Source organism: Pseudophryne corroboree, chromosome 4, assembly GCF_028390025.1.
Source record: "Pseudophryne corroboree isolate aPseCor3 chromosome 4, aPseCor3.hap2, whole genome shotgun sequence".
NCBI lineage: Eukaryota > Metazoa > Chordata > Amphibia > Anura > Myobatrachidae > Pseudophryne > Pseudophryne corroboree.
In genome coordinates, this window is record NC_086447.1 from 598,810,809 (window position 1) to 598,827,388 (window position 16,580).

Below are 16,580 nucleotides of genomic sequence, written 5' to 3' on the forward strand. Positions count from 1 at the left end.
CTGGAGTTTTTCCCTGGGGCGGTGTGCCGCTGTTTGGGGATACCTTAGTTCAGTCAATCTCGGCGGATACTGCTGGTAAATCTAACTTCGTGAGTTAGATTCCCTCACAACGGTTGGTGACGCATTCTTTTGTGGGATGCAGTCGCTTTAACTAGTTAGATACCGTTCTTTTCTCTGACGTCCTAGTGGATGCTGGGGACTCCGTAAGGACCATGGGGAATTGACGGCTCCGCAGGAGACTGGGCACATCTAAGAAAGATTTAGGACTATCTGGTGTGCACTGGCTCCTCCCCCTATGACCCTCCTCCAAGCCTCAGTTAGATTTCTGTGCCCGGCTGAGCTGGATGCACACTAGGGGCTCTCCTGAGCTCCTAGAAGAAAGTATAGTTTTAGGTTTTTTATTTTCAGTGAGACCTGCTGGCAACAGGCTCACTGCAACGAGGGACTAAGGGGAGAAGAAGCGAACCTACCTAAGTGGTGGTAGCTTGGGCTTCTTAGGCTACTGGACACCATTAGCTCCAGAGGGATCGAACACAGGACCCGACCTCGTCGTCCGTTCCCGGAGCCGCGCCGCCGTCCCCCTTACAGAGCCAGAAACAAGAAGGTGGTCCGGAAAATCGGCGGCTGAAGACTTCTGTCTTCTCCAAGGTAGCGCACAGCACTGCAGCTGTGCGCCATTGCTCCTCATGCACACCACACACTGCGGTCACTGATGGGTGCAGGGCGCTGGGGGGGGGGCGCCCTGAGCAGCAATAATAACACCTTGGCTGGCAAAACTAACACCATATATAGCCCCAGAGGCTATATAGGTGTATATTAACCCCTGCCAGAAACGATAAAATAGCGGGAGAAAGCCCGCCGAAAAAGGGGCGGAGCCAACTCCCTCAGCACACTGGCGCCATTATTCCCTCACAGCTTCGCTGGAAGGAAGCTCCCTGGCTCTCCCCTGCAGTCCTGCACTACAGAAAGGGTAAAAAAGAGAGGGGGGGCACAATTTAGGCGCAGTATATATATATATTATAGGCAGCTATAGGGGAAAACACTCTGTATAGTGATATCCCTGTGTTATATAGCGCCCTGGTGTGTGCTGGCATACTCTCCCTCTGTCTCCCCAAAGGGCTTTGTGGGGTCCTGTCCTCTGTAAAGAGCATTCCCTGTGTGTCTGCTGTGTGTCGGTACTGCTGTGTCGACATGTATGAGGAGGATAATGATGTGGAGGCGGAGCAAATGCCTGTGAATGTGATGTCACCCCCTGCGGGGTCGACACCAGTGTGGATGGACTTATGGAAGGAATTACGTGACAGTGTCAGCTCCTTACATAAAAGGTTTGATGACATAGGACAGCCGGCTACTCAGCTTGTGCCTGTCCAAGCGTCTCAAATGTCATCAGGGGCTGTAAAATGCCCGCTACCTCAGATGACAGATACATATGTCGACACGGATACCGACTCCAGTGTCGACGATGATGAGACGAGTGTACCCTCCAATAGATCCACCCGTTATATGATTGAGGCTATGAAAAATGTTTTACACATTTCTGATGATACCCCAGGTACCACAAAAAAGGGTATTATGTTTGGTGAGAAAAAACTACCAGTAGTTTTTCCTGCATCTGACGAATTAAATGAGGTGTGTGAGGAAGCGTGGACTTCCCCAGATAAGAAATTGATCATTTCTAAACGGTTAATGGCTGCGTACCCTTTCCCGCCAGAGGATAGGTCACGCTGGGAAACACCCCCTAGGGTAGATAAAGCATTGACACGCTTATCAAAGAAGGTGGCACTACCGTCTCCGGATACGGCCGCCCTAAAAGAACCTGCTGATAGAAAGCTGGAAAGTACCCTAAAAGCTATATACACACACACTGGCATTATATTGAGACCCGCTATTGCATCAGCTTGGATGTGCAGTGCTGCTGCTGCGTGGTCCGACTCCCTGTCGGAAAACATTGATACCATGGATAGGGACAATATTTTGCTAACGATTGACCATATAAAAGACGCGGTCTTATACATGCGTGATGCACAGAGGGATATTTGCCGGCTGGCATCAAAAATAAGCGCTATGTCCATTGCCGCCAGACGGGGGTTATGGACTAGGCAATGGTCAGGTGATGCCGACTCCAAGCGGCACATGGAAGTTTTACCCTATAAAGGGGCGGAACTTTTTGGGGAAGGTCTTTCAGACCTCGTTTCCACAGCTACTGCTGGGAAATCGACTTTTTTGCCTCAGGCTACCCCACAGCAAAAGAAAACACCGTATTATCAGGTACAGTCCTTTCGGCCCCAGAAAAATAAGCGGGCTAGAGGCTCATCCTTTCTGCCGAGGGGCAGAGGAAGGGGGAAAAAGCTGCAGCACACAGCTAGTTCCCAGGAGCAGAAGTCCTCCCCTGCGTCCGGTAAGTCCACAGCATGACGCTGGGGCTGCTCAGGCGGAATCGGGAACGGTGGGGGCACGTCTCAGGTTTTTCAGCACACAGTGGGCTCTCTCACAAGTGGATCCCTGGGTCCTTCAAGTAGTATCTCAGGGGTACAGGCTGGAATTCGAGACGTCTCCCCTCCGCCGTTTCCTAAAATCTGCCTTGCCGGCAACTCCCTCTGCCAGGGAGGCAGTGTTGGTGGCTATTCAAAAACTGTATTCACAGAAAGTGATCGTCAAGGTACCCCTCCTTCAGCAAGGAAAGGGTTACTACTCCACAATGTTTGTGGTACCGAAACCGGACGGTTCGGTGAGACCCATCTTAAATTTAAAAACCTTGAACACTTATATCAAAAGGTTCAAGTTCAAGATGGAATCGCTCAGGGCGGTTATTGCGAGCCTGGAGGAGGGGGATTACATGGTATCCCTGGACATCAAGGATGCGTACCTGCATGTCCCCATTTACCCTCCGCACCAGGAGTACCTCAGATTTGTGGTACAGGACTGTCACTATCAGTTCCAGACGCTGCCGTTCGGGTTATCCACGGCACCGAGGGTCTTTACCAAGGTAATGGCCGAAATGATGATACTCCTTCGCAAGAAGGGAGTTTTAATTATCCCGTACTTGGACGATCTCCTGATAAAGGCGTGGTCCAAAGAACAGTTGATAGTGGGGGTGGCACTTTCTCAGGAAGTGCTACAACAGCACGGCTGGATTCTAAACATTCCAAAGTCACAGCTGGTCCCGACGACACGTCTTCTGTTCCTGGGAATGATTCTGGACACAGACCAGAAAAGAGTGTTTCTTCCACTAGAAAAAGCCGAGGAATTGTCATCTCTGGTCAGAGACATTCTAAAACCAGGAAAAGTGTCGGTACATCAATACACACGAGTCCTGGGAAAAATGGTAGCTTCGTACAAAGCAATTCCATTCGGAAGGTTCCACGCAAGGACGTTCCAGTGGGACCTGTTGGACAAATGGTCCGGGTCCCATCTCTAGATGCAACAGCGGATAACCCTATCGGCCAGAACCAGGGTGTCGCTGCTGTGGTGGCTGCAGAGGGCTCATCTACTAGAGGGCCGCAGATTCGGAATACAGGACTGGGTCCTGGTGACCACGGATGCCAGCCTTCGGGGCTGGGGGGCAGTCACAAAGGGAAGAAATTTCCAAGGACTGTGGTCAAATCAGGAGATTTCTCTTCACATAAATATCCTGGAGCTAAGGGCCATTTACAATGCCCTAAGCCAGGCAAGACCCCTTCTTCAAGACCAGCCGGTACTGATCCAGTCAGACAACATCACGGCGGTCGCCCATGTAAACAGACAGGGCGGCACGAGAAGCAGGATGGTGATGGCAGAAGCCACAAGGATTCTCAGATGGGCAGAGAATCATGTGTTACCACTGACGGCAGTGTTCATTCCGGGAGTGGACAACTGGGAAGCAGACTTCCTCAGCAGACACGACCTCCACCCGGGAGAATGGGGACTTCATCCAGAAGTCTTCCAAATGCTGGTCAACCGGTGGGAAAAACCACAGGTAGACATGATGGCGTCCCGCCTCAACAAGAAGTTGAAAAGATATTGCGCCCGGTCAAGAGACCCTCAGGCGATAGCGGTGGACGCTCTAGTACACCATGGGTGTACCAGTCGGTTTATGTGTTTCCTCCTCTACCTCTCATACCCAAGGTACTGAGAATAATAAGAAGGCGAGGAGTGAAAACCATACTCGTGGTTCCGGATTGGCCAAGAAGAGCTTGGTACCCGGAACTTCAAGAGATGCTTACAGAGGACCCTTGGCCTCTGCCGCTCAGACAAGACCTGCTGCAGCAGGGACCCTGTCTGTTCCAAGACTTACCGCGGCTGCGTTTGACGGCATGGCGGTTGAACACCGGATCCTGAAGGAAAAGGGTATTCCGGAGGAAGTCATCCCTACCTGATCAAAGCCAGGAAGGATGTCACCGCAAGACATTATCACCGCATTTGGCGAAAATATGTTGCTTGGTGTGAGGCCATGAAGGCCCCGACGGAGGAATTTCAACTGGGTCGATTCCTGCACTTACTGCAAGCAGGGGTGACGTTGGGCCTCAAATTGGGGTCCATAAAGGTCCAGATTTCGGCTCTGTCGATTTTCTTCCAAAAAGAACTGGCTTCACTGCCCGAAGTTCAGACTTTTGTCAAAGGAGTACTGCATATTCAGCCTCCTTTTGTGCCCCCAGTGGCACCTTGGGATCTCAATGTGGTTCTGGCATTCCTGAAATCACATTGGTTCGAACCACTTAAGACTGTGGATTTAAAATATCTCACGTGGAAAGTGGTCATGCTGTTGGCCTTGGCGTCGGCCAGGCGGGTTTCAGAATTGGCGGCTTTGTCTTGTAAAAGCCCTTATCTGATTTTCCATATGGATAGGGCAGAATTGAGGACTCGTCCTCAGTTTCTCCCAAAGGTGGTCTCAGCTTTTCACTTGAACCAACCTATTGTGGTGCCTGCGGCTACTAGGGACTTGGAGGATTCCAAGTTGCTGGACGTAGTCAGTGCCCTGAAAATTTATATTTCCAGGACGGCTGGACTCAGAAAGACTGACTCGCTGTTTATCCTGTATGCACCCACCAAGCTGGGTGCTCCTGCTTCTAAGCAGTCTATTGCGCGCTGGATTTGTAGCACTATTCAGCTGGCGCATTCTGCGGTAGGCTTACCGCAACCTAAATCTGTAAAAGCCCATTCCACACGGAAGGTGGGCTCATCTTGGGCGGCTGCCCGAGGGGTCTCGGCTTTACAACTTTGCCGAGCTGCTACTTGGTCAGGGGCAAACACGTTTGCAAAATTCTACAAATTTGATACCCTGGCTGAGGAGGACCTGGAGTTCTCTCATTCGGTGCTGCAGAGTCATCCGCACTCTCCCGCCCGTTTGGGAGCTTTGGTATAATCCCCATGGTCCTTACGGAGTCCCCAGCATCCACTAGGACGTCAGAGAAAATAAGAATTTACTCACCGGTAATTCTATTTCTCGTAGTCCGTAGTGGATGCTGGGCGCCCATCCCAAGTGCGGATTGTCTGCAATACCTGTACATAGTTATTGTTACAAAAATCGGGTTTTGTTGTGAGCCATCTCTTCAGAGGCTCCAATTTTGTTGTCATACTGTTAACCGGGGTTCCTATCACGTGTTATATGGTGTGATTGGTGTGGCTGGTATGAGTCTTACCCGGGATTCAAAAATCCTTCCTTATTGTGTCAGCTCTTCCGGGCACAGTTCCTAACTGAGGCTTGGAGGAGGGTCATAGGGGGAGGAGCCAGTGCACACCAGATAGTCCTAAATCTTTCTTAGATGTGCCCAGTCTCCTGCGGAGCCGTCTATTCCCCATGGTCCTTACGGAGTCCCCAGCATCCACTACGGACTACGAGAAATAGAATTACCGGTGAGTAAATTCTTACCTTTTCACCTTCTGCACAGAAAAGGAAAAAATAAGTGTTCTGCAGCCTTGTTAGGTTCGCAGAAGCGGATGTCGTTTTCTGTTTCTCACACATCCACCACATGGTGCTGAGTCTACCTGACTGGACCCCACTCCGGTGGGGACTCGTCTACTACATTTCAGTTAGTCCGAGAAGAGACCAGGACCCGTGAGTTAATTATAGAATCCAGAGGGGGACAGTCTGGAGTTACAGATGTTTCCCCTCACTGATTTTCTAATAGATCTTACCGTTTCCCCTCTGGAAGGGGAGGTAGTAAGCGACGCCATACCAGAGGACGTCAGGTTCAGGGCATTGTCCTGCTGTCCCCTGTTAAAGAAAAAAAAAAAAAACTAAGAGGTTTAAATGCGTTGTTTTCCGCATTCAGATTACCTGGCTGGATATCCAGGATTGTATTTGCCAATTCACCGGAGTGATGACAGTTTGATGGTTTCTTTCAATAATAAGAGCCATTGTTATTCTGTACTGAGACGCTCTCCTGATTAAGGCGAGGTCAAGAAACAAGTGGTGCAAAGCGTTGTTTCTCTCTGACTGTTCTTCAACACAGGGAATGGCTGTTGTTCCCAACGTCGCAGATGTCGGGGGTGGGTATCAGAATAGATACTGCACGGTTGAGGTTCTGTGTTTTTCCTGTGACAGGAGGTAAAAACTGAGGATCCGGAGTCGGATCAGATTTGCAGTGACAATCCATCACTATGTTCCGTTATGAAGCGGATGGGTGCGGCCTAACAGGCCTTTTCGGTGAGCAGGTCAAATGCCAGAGTGGTTTCAAGGGACCAGTTGGAAATGTGGTCTGGGTCTCACCTGCACATGCACCGGATTATGATTCTAATGGCCTGTGGTGTCGCTCCTGTGGTGTCTGCTCGGTTCTCACCTTCTAGAGCAGGCATTCCCAACCGCGGTCCTCAAGGCACACCAACAGTGCAGGTTTTAGTGATATCCAGGCTTCAGCACAGATGGTTAAATCAAAATAACTGAGGTACTAATTAAGTCACCTGTGTTCAAGCCTGGATATCACTAAAACCAGGACTGTTAGTGTGCCTTGAGGACCGCGGTTGGGAAACACTGTTCTAGAGGGACGATGGTTCGGGAACCAAGATTTAGATCCTGGTGTTCATGCATGCAGATCTCCGGGGCTGGAGATTAGTCCTTGCAAGGGACGTATTTCCGGAGGAAAAGGTCAAGCTGGGAAGCTTGTCTGTAATATGCTTTCCTGTATTAGGAGCTATTTTGACGAACATATTATTCGTGGTCTGCCCGTGTTCGTTCTCTCGGACGACTTGACAACAGTGGCGAAAGTAAGCCGATAGGGCGGAACAAGGAGCAAAGCGCCAATTGCAGAAGATGCAAAAGTTTGCCGCTGGATGGAAAGATTGGTAAACGCTATATTAGCGGTATTCGCTCCGGAGGTAAATGACGGAGAATTAGATTTCCTCTGCAGACGAGATCTCCTTCCGGGAGAAATACAGTCGTCATCGAGGAGTTTTCACAGAAGTGACAAGTCTTTGAGGAGTACCTCAATTGGACATGTTGGCGTCTTGCCTCAACGAGAGGCCTCAGGGATATTGTTCCAGGTCGAGGGACACTCAAGCTATGGCAGTGGACGCCCTCGTGACAACTTGGGCGTTTTAAGTCGGTCTATGTGTCTCCTCCGTTTTTTTCGCTTTTTCTGAAGGTGATACCGGAAGAAGAACAAAGGTTCAGGAGATCCTCGTTGTTCCGGTCTAGCCAAGCAGGGCTTGGTTTCCAGGTTTTCATGATTACTCATAGAAGATTCCTGGACGCTTCTTTTACGTGAGGAACTGTTGCAAAGATCCGGGCGTATATTAAGACTTACCGTGACTGCGTTTGACGGCGTGGCGAATGAATGCCATATCCTAGCCAGAAAGGGTATTCCCAGTGAAGTTGTTTCCACACTTCTTCTGGCTAGAAAAGAAGTAACGGCAAAGCCTTACCATCGTAGTTGGCGTAAAGCTATATCTTGGTGTGCATCCAAGAAGGCTCCTACGGAAGAATTTCAGCTAGGTCGTTCTTCTCCACTCCTTGCAAGCAGTTGGGGATGCAGGCCTAAAGTTAGGCTCCATTTCAGTGCAGTTTTGGCCTTATAAATTTTCTTAAAAGAATTGGCCACCTTTCGGGAAGTTCGGACTTTCGTGAAAGGAGTACTGCGCATCCAATCTCCGTTTGTGCCCCATTGGCACCGTGAGACCCTGACGTGGTATTGCGTTTTCTTGTGTCACAATGTTTGGAACCTTTGTGAAAGGTTGTGTTAAAAAATTCTCTCTTGAAGAGTGGTCATGCTACTGGCTTTGGGGTCCGCAAGGCGGGTGTCGAAAGTAACGGCTTTGTCTCACAAGAGCCCCTGTTGGATCTTGCATGTGGATAGAGCGGTATTGAGAACTCGGATAATAGTTCAGCAGAGAAGGTGGTGCTGTGTTTCGCAGAAACCAGCCTATTGTGATGTCTGTGGTTACTTAAGCATTGGTTGATTAAAGGACTCTCGATGTAGTCGGGGCTCTGACTAATTTGTCGCCATTTTGGCTCAGGTTGGGGAAACAGCGGCTCTGTTTGTCCGGTATACTCCCAGCATGATTGGGGCACCTGCGTCTATGCAGTCTGTTATACGCTGGATCTGTGATACGATTCGGAGTGATCGTTCTACGGCTGGATTGCCGTTACAGTTGTTGGTTGAGACCCATTCTGCTAGGAAGATGGGCTCTTCTTGGGCGGATGCCCGAGGAGTCTCGGCGGTTCAACTTGGCCGAGCGGCTACTTGGTCGGGTTTCAAACACCTTTGCTATGCTCTACAAGTTTGATACCCTGGCTGATGGGGACCTCATGTTGCTCAGTCGGTGCTGCAGAGTCGTCCGCACTCTCCCGCCCGTTCTGGAACTTTGGTATAGACCCCATGGTCCTTTTGGAGTCCCCAGCATCCTCTAGGACGTAAGAGAAAATAGGATTTTAGTACCTACCGGTAAATCCTTTTCTCCTAGTCCGTAGAGGATGCTGGGCGCCCGTCCCAGTGCGTACCGTGTCTGCAGTTATTGAGTTTGGTTGCACTTTGTGGTGTTTCTTCTCTGTCAGGCTGTCACTGACGTTGTTCATGCCATGCCATGTGGTTTCTTATTATTGGTTGGGTTGACACACAGGTTGTGTTACATATTCTCTCCGCATATGGCTGTATGTTTTTCATACCGTGGTCTGGTATTCTGTTGAGGAACAGGTCTTGCGGTATGTTCGTGGTGTGAGCTGGTATAACACTCACTGTGTTTAAATTATAAATTCTTTCCTCGAAATGTCCGTCTCTCCTGGGCACAGTTTTCTAACTGAGGTCTGGAGGAGGGGCATAGAGGGAGGAGCCAGTTCACACCCAGTTTAAGTTTTTATAGTGTGCCCAAGCTCCTGCAGATCCGTCTATACCCCATGGTCCTTTTGGAGTCCCCAGCATCCTCTACGGACTAGGAGAAAAGGATTTACCGTTGGGTACTAAAATCCTATTTTTAAGTGTATGGGGACAGTGCTTTCCACTTTCTTTGAACAAGAAAAAAAAAAAGTAGTTGCAGCATGAAGTGTTTTCCAACAACATTCTTTTGCATATAAAAGACCCGCACACTCAGCGGTATTCAATTCTTTCCACCCCCTTCCACACCCGTTCTGTTTCTGCCACCAGGCGTGGTATAATTGTTTTAGCTCACTAGCGAGACGCCCCAACCCTTTATGCAGCTAAACCTGTTTACTATAGGCGCAATATGCTCGATAATGGGGATCACTTTAGAACGGAGATTGGGCGTGATATCATTTGAATACCGTCCACTGTGTTTCCAATGTATAGTTATGGTAATAATCTTGGCTTATTTTTTTGTTGCCTTCCAATATGAGTGACATATTCTCTCTAAGTACTGAGGGGAAGGGGGAGGTGCACAGAAATACATTGTGTGATGCTACTACAGGATGTGTTTCTCTGTATCAATGAAGGGTTGTCTCTGTCAGGAGCCTCTATGGGGGTCATTCCGACCTCATCGCACGCTAGCTATTTTTTTGCAGCGCTGCGATCAGATAGTCGCCGCCTATAGGGGAGTGTATTTTTGCTTTGCAAGTGTGCAAACGCATGTGCAACCGAGCGGTACAAAAAAGATTTGTGCGATTTCTGAGTAGCCCAGAACTTACTCAGCCGCTGCTATCACTTCAGACTGTCCAGGACCGGAATTGACGTCCGGAACCCTCCCAGCGAACGCATGGACACGCCTGCTTTTTTCCAAACGCTCCCAGAAAACGGTAATTTGCCACCCATAAACGACCTCCTCCTGTCAATCTCCTTGCAATCAGCTGTGCAAATGGATTCTTCGTTAAATCCATCGCACAGCAACGATCCGCTTTGTACCCGTACGATGCGCCTGCTCATTGCGGTGCTCTGACCTGACCTGATCGCAGCGCAGCAAAAAAACCTAGCGTGCGATCAGGTCGGAATGACCCCCTATATTTCTGCACTTTCTTTCTCCATTGAGAAACTTTTCTCTCTTTCCCACTGAGAAGTCACAAAAACTTACAGCTGCTAAAGATTTTATACACACTGGGCAAATTGTACACAGTCTTGCTAGTATGCCTTAATGTGTTGGTTTTATTTTCAGGTTGGACTATTCGATCGTCTGAGTACCTGTCAAATGAGAGGAATTACCATGGCAACACGTCTTTTGCTTTGTGAGCATGCAGAAAAACTATCGGCTGCAATAGTTCTCAAGAACCACCACACCAAGCTCCCAATTCTCGTTAACTCTGCTATACAGCTTGCACTCAACAAAAGGATGTGCTCTGTCCCACAGAATCTTACTGCAGCTGATGTGTTCTTTAGAGAGGTAACTACATTATTCATAATGACTTCCAAGTATCTGCATGAAAAGCAAATTTTGGGTTTCTATAGATTCACTTTAGTAATGTACATATTTTTAAAGTACTCCTATGCAAACCAGCATTGCATTCTAATAATGGAACTGTGGAGATACCTTGTTAGTAATAGTTGCTAGGCACTTACCAATGTCTGAAATGTACTATATTTTACAGTATAATGATAAACTATTAAAATTCGTAATTGGTTAAGACAAACACTACCGAAAAACTGTTATTAAACTCCCAGCAACAGATGATCTTAATTTGTTCTTAAGGTTCCTTTGTTGCTAAATTATCATATAAATAACAAAAAGATAGCGTGGCCTGGACGCTGCTCTGAGTGGATGTGCTGACAGAGAGCTCTGTCCACCACGGGGTTAATATCACCCATTGCTGCCTGCCCCTGTGTCTCTGTCTACCAGCCCAGCCTTACCCACTGCTGGGGACGTTGCCCTGTGCTCGGGGCTGCCGCCGGGTGCTTTTTACAGCTGGTCACTGCCTGAGGCCTACTTTTTGCTGTGAAGCCGGGGCCTCGAGTTTAGAGCCTGCCCGGAAACGAGCTCCAGGACCGGATCGCGGCCGAAACGGGACCCGCAGCTGCTCCCCCTCCTGCCTGAACTCACCCACACAGAGTCTCCTGCCTACATAAGACCCTCAGGTACCTTTGGAAGTGGGGAAGCGCCCTCCCTGTCTGCTGTGGCCGTAGTTGGTGAGTGAAATCCCCTGCCTGTGCTCCCGGCGGCGGCCATCTTGGTACACCCTGGTGCAGTGCTCCTGAGGCTCTCTAGATGTCACTGTGGATGCACACGCTGCAAGTCACACTCTCCCTTCTGCTGCCTCGGCCTGCTATCATATCCACTGCACCTGCAGCAGCTTCTACAGGGGGTCTCTGTGTTTAACCCTTGGGAAATTGACACAACAACTCTTGCCTGCTGCTCCCCCCTGATGTGAATTATTCACCGCATGTCTGCCTCACCTACTCCTTCTATGCTATGACATGACACTTTGCCTTCCACGTGGAGCCCTCTCTGTTTGATTTCTTGGATATCTCTCTAGCACGTACCGTTTTATTCCGCATAGTACCCGCCATGCCTCCTAAACGCAATAAAGGGGACAAGGCGGTCTCCCAGGTAGCGTTTTTTCAGACCGTCTCCTATGGCTTCTAAATCCAAGGAGGCAAAAAGCAAGGCCCCCAAGGATACCAGCCTCATATCTTCGCCACCTTCACAGCCACCCCCTCCTGCTGCAACCGGCAGCCCGGCCGGCTCCCTCGGGGACACTGTCTCTCTTACGGTGGATGTGTTGAAAAGTGTACTGGCGCAGTTTAAAGACGAAATGGCTGCAGAATTTAGGGCCACTATGAGAGAATGCCAGAAGTCGATAGAGGATATTGGGGGCCGCACGGACAACCTGGAAACAAAAATGGGAGAAGTAGTGACCTCCCATAACGACCTCATTTCCTCCCACGAGCTGTTACAGGCCGAAGTTTCTGTCCTTAAAGATAAAATCTCTGAAGCAGAAGACAGATCGTGACGGAACAATTTGAAACTACGCGGTGTTCCGGAGAATGTCTCCAACAGTGCTTTGAATGATTTTGCAGTGTCACTTTTTCGGCAAGCTTCTCCCATCATACAAACAGGCAGACTTCCTTATCGACCGTATTCATAGACTCCCCAAGGCAAGGAACGCTCCGGACGGAGCTTCCCGAGACGTGCTCATGAGGATGCACTATTACCACGTGAAGGAGGCCCTCTTAAAGGCTGCCAGGCCCTCGGAAGATTCTTCAGAAGTCCTAGGAGAGTTACAGCTGTTTGGAGACCTGTCCCGTGACACTTTGGCTAGAAGACGCTCTCTACACCCCATTACTTCCATTTTACGTAAAGAGAACATTATGTATCGATGGGGCTTCCCTACAAAATTGCTGATTTCCCGAGAGGGCTCCACTGTGGCAATTACGAATGTCGAGGATGGTAAAAGGATCCTCGCGAAATGGAACATTGCAAGCCTTCCCCCACAAGCATCTTCTGACGGTGGCCTCCAGCGGGACTGGGCTTAGTCGGTGGCGATTGTTTGAGTATACTTTCTATCTCCTGTTTGCACTGTTCTTGTTCATGTTTACCTTGGTCATGTCTTACTAGTAGCTCTACAACGTTGGGTGTACTTATTGTGGGATCTCATTTTGTTTCAGCACTGGGCTCCAATAATTTTTAGGAAGTTTTGAGGTCCTCATGGGTGTGCTCTAGGTGTCTCTCCTGCCCATCCTGGGTGCCCTCAGTCCCATCTCTCTGTTTCACCCGATCCTCATGCGGAGAGTACCTTGGCTGGGAGTGGGGGAGGCCCGAGGGTACGGATAAGGAATATGGTAGAGCTACGTCTTAAAATGTTTGTTTCTTTAAAGGTGAGGGCAGTTAGGCCACTAACCCCCCCAGTCTAGTTTAGAGTCGCCATGGTTAGGCGTCCAAATGTGCCCCCGAGAGGGGCAAATTTTTCTTTCCTTCTGCTTTGTCTCTTTCTCCTCTTCTGTTCCCCCCCTCCCCTCTGTTAGTTAGTTCTCGAGTCATACTGTCAAAGTTGTAATGATTGGTCTGGTTGCATACGTCTTTATTTTATCTTTTGTAATACTACAATGGTTAACATAGTATCTATGAATGTGAAGGGGCTTAACTCCCCCCATAATAGGAACTTGGCCCTCAATTACTTTCACAAACTTAAAGCGCACATAGTTGCCCTCCAAGAGAGACATTTTATTAAGTCTGCACCCCCGCAGTTCTCCAATACGCGATTCCCACACTGTTACTTCGCGAATGGCCCGGCAAAGAAGGCCGGGGTTGCAATTCTGATTTCTCAGCACTGTCCGTTCTCTTTCACCTCGCAATATAGTGACCCCGAAGGGAGATATCTAATTGTGTCAGGTCAACTTGAAAATAAGGAGGTAACTTTAGTGTCCTGCTACGCCCCCAATACTAAACAGCTGACGTTTTGTAGAAAACTCTGCGCCAAGGTACGACAACTGTCCAAAGGCGCGTTGCTCCTGCTAGGCGACTTTAACCTCACTGCTGACCCTGAAATTGACAACTCCCGCAGACACACTCCGTGCCCCGGTCAGCTTCGTAGGAATGCGCAGGGATTCCGCCAACTGCTGGCGGAACATGACTTGCTGGACGTCTGGCGCGTTAAACACCCGACCGTCCGGGATTACACATACTATTCACATGTACACTCCACATACTCCAGAATTGATTTTGCTTTAGCAGACAAATGGACCTCCCAGTCCATTAGCGCCATATCTATCCTCCCCATGTCATGGTCCGATCACTCCCCATTGTTTATTAAGTGGCACATAGCCAATAGACTCGTCACTCCTGGTCCCTGGCGGTTGGGTAAACAAAGTCTTCTCAACCCAGAAACTACGAAGGCTATCCAATCTACTATAACCCATTATCTCTCTGAGAACTGCCCTCGGGACACATCAGTCTTTAACTTTTGGTGCGCCCTTAAGGCGGTGCTTCGGGGAACTGCAGTACAAATAGCGGCGAGACTCAAACGGGAATACCGAAAAAACCTTGCCTCTGCTGAACGCAAAGTTTCCTCTTTGGAAGTCTCCCATAAAAGAGTCCCACATAACGGGACTCTCTTGAAACAGCTGCAGACTGCTAGAGATGTGGTAAACTCCTTCTATTTGGCGGAGGTCCACCGTAACATACACAGGTTAAATCAAAAGTTCTATGTACATGGAAACCGAGCCAGTAGACTACTGGCAAGCAAACTACGAGGTAGAAAGGCTTAGGGGTAAGATACATACTATTTACTCGGATAAGGGTGCTAGAGTCCATGATCCGGATGAAATTGCGACAGTGTTTGCGACTTACTACTCTAAACTTTACAATTTAAAAGACGACAGTTCTACCTTTCAGCCCACTAGGGGTGCCATCCGGGACTTTCTTGATAGTCTCGAGCGCCCCTCGTTGTCTCCAGAAATGTGTAGAGATATTGGTTCCCCCTGGACCTTAACCGAGATAGAAGTAGCTATAGATTCTTTACCTAAAGATAAGATACCGGGCCCGGATGGCTATCCCTCAGCTTTTTATAAATCCTTCAGAGACAGTCTGGCCCCGGTTTTGCTTTCAGTGTTCAATGAGGCCTCAGAGAGGGGTAGTTTCCCCAAAGAAATGTTGGAAGCTCAAATTGTAGCCATCCCTAAACCAGGGAAGTCCCATACCTCTGTACAAAACTTCAGACCAATTGCTCTTCTGAACTCAGATCTTAAGATATACGCCAAAATGGTCGCTAATCGTATTAGTCCTCTTCTCCCTTCCCTAATTCACCCTGACCAGGTTGGCTTTGTGCCGAACCGCCAAGCCCCGGACAATACACGGAAGGTAATAGACATCATTGAGCACTGCTCAGCAAAACGGGAACCTCTTCTAGTTCTCTCATTGGACGCCGAGAAGGCGTTCGATAGACTAAATTGGGATTTCATGCAGCTGACGCTGGAGAAGTTTGGCTTCGCCGGACAGATCATGGACTCTATCCTAGCATTATACTCCTTGCCCTCGGCAAAGGTTTAAGTGAACGGATGCACCTCTCCGAGTTTTGATATTTCTAACGGCACCCGACAGGGGTGCCCTCTATCCCCTCTTATTTTTATTTTGGCAGTTGAACCCCTGGCTGCTAGGATCAGATCTCATGATTCGATTAAGGGACCAATTATAGGAGGTGTAGCACATAAAGTTAGCCTATTTGCAGACGATGTCTTACTATGCTTAACAGATCCCGAAGACTCCCTCCTGACCCTGCACTCGGTCCTTCAACAATACTCAGACGTTTCATATTATAGACTCAACACCTCTAAAACGGAAGCCCTTCCGTTCCACATTTCTTTAAACGCGATCTCTAGAATGAAAGACTTACACAGATATGCCTGGCAGACCCATTCCTTGAAGTACTTAGGGATTCATTTGGGTAGAGGAGGAGCTGATTAATCGTAATTTCAACCTTTTATTAAAAGCTTTTGCGGAGCTGACTGGGGAATGGATGATGCATGAGGTCTCTTGGCTAGGTCGGATTGCCGCGGCTAAAATGGTGCTCCTCCCCAAACTTATGTACTTGTTTCGTGCCATACCGAGGCCCCTCCCCAAGCTGTTATATATTAAATTTAATCAAATCATAACCAAGTATGTTTGGAGAGGCTCCCGGCCAAGAGTTGCTAAAAAGACCCTGGTTTTGCCCAAAAGTGCGGGTGGCGTTGCTTTTCCAGATTTGGAACTATACCATATGGCCTGTATCTTGAACCAAACTAGGGATTGGTTCACCATTGAGAATCCGAAATCATGGGTGATGGTGGAGGCCACTTGCATGCACCCGGTTGCGCTCCCTGATCTCTTGTGGATGCCTCCTTCCGCTACGAAAGCCAAGGGAAGGTCCTGTAAGTCAGTTGAAACTACTCTGGGTGCGTGGCACAAGTTGGTATGGTCTTCAGATGAGATTACTTTGCCATGCTCCCTTCTATCGCTAGACTCCTTCTCTACAATGATTTTTAATATAGACCTCAGCGACTGGAGGAGGAAAGGCCTCTCCTCCCTAAGTGACTTGTATGTGGCAGGCTCCCTTCTCCCGATTACAGGAGCTATATGGCATACGGTCTCAAGATTTTTTTAAATACCTACAGCTGAGGAGTTGGATACACTCCTTCCCTAAGTTTGATGGCACTAGACCCTCTCTCCCAGCATATATTAAGCTCCATTTGATGTCACCGAGGTATAGGGGCGGGATCTCCTGGTGGTATAAACTCCAATTAGCAAACTCCACACAT

General features: G+C 48.8%; 1 protein-coding gene across 1 annotated transcript in view; it reads left to right on the forward strand.

Annotated features, from left to right (window-relative positions):
- Window positions 1-16,580, forward strand: part of NUP133 (nucleoporin 133) — a 456,783-nt gene that overhangs the window by 264,316 nt on the left and 175,887 nt on the right. Inside the window, exon 15 of the mRNA XM_063917554.1 lies at window positions 10,513-10,737. Coding sequence (XP_063773624.1) covers window positions 10,513-10,737 — 225 coding nt within the window. The remainder of the gene's footprint in view (window positions 1-10,512; window positions 10,738-16,580) is intronic.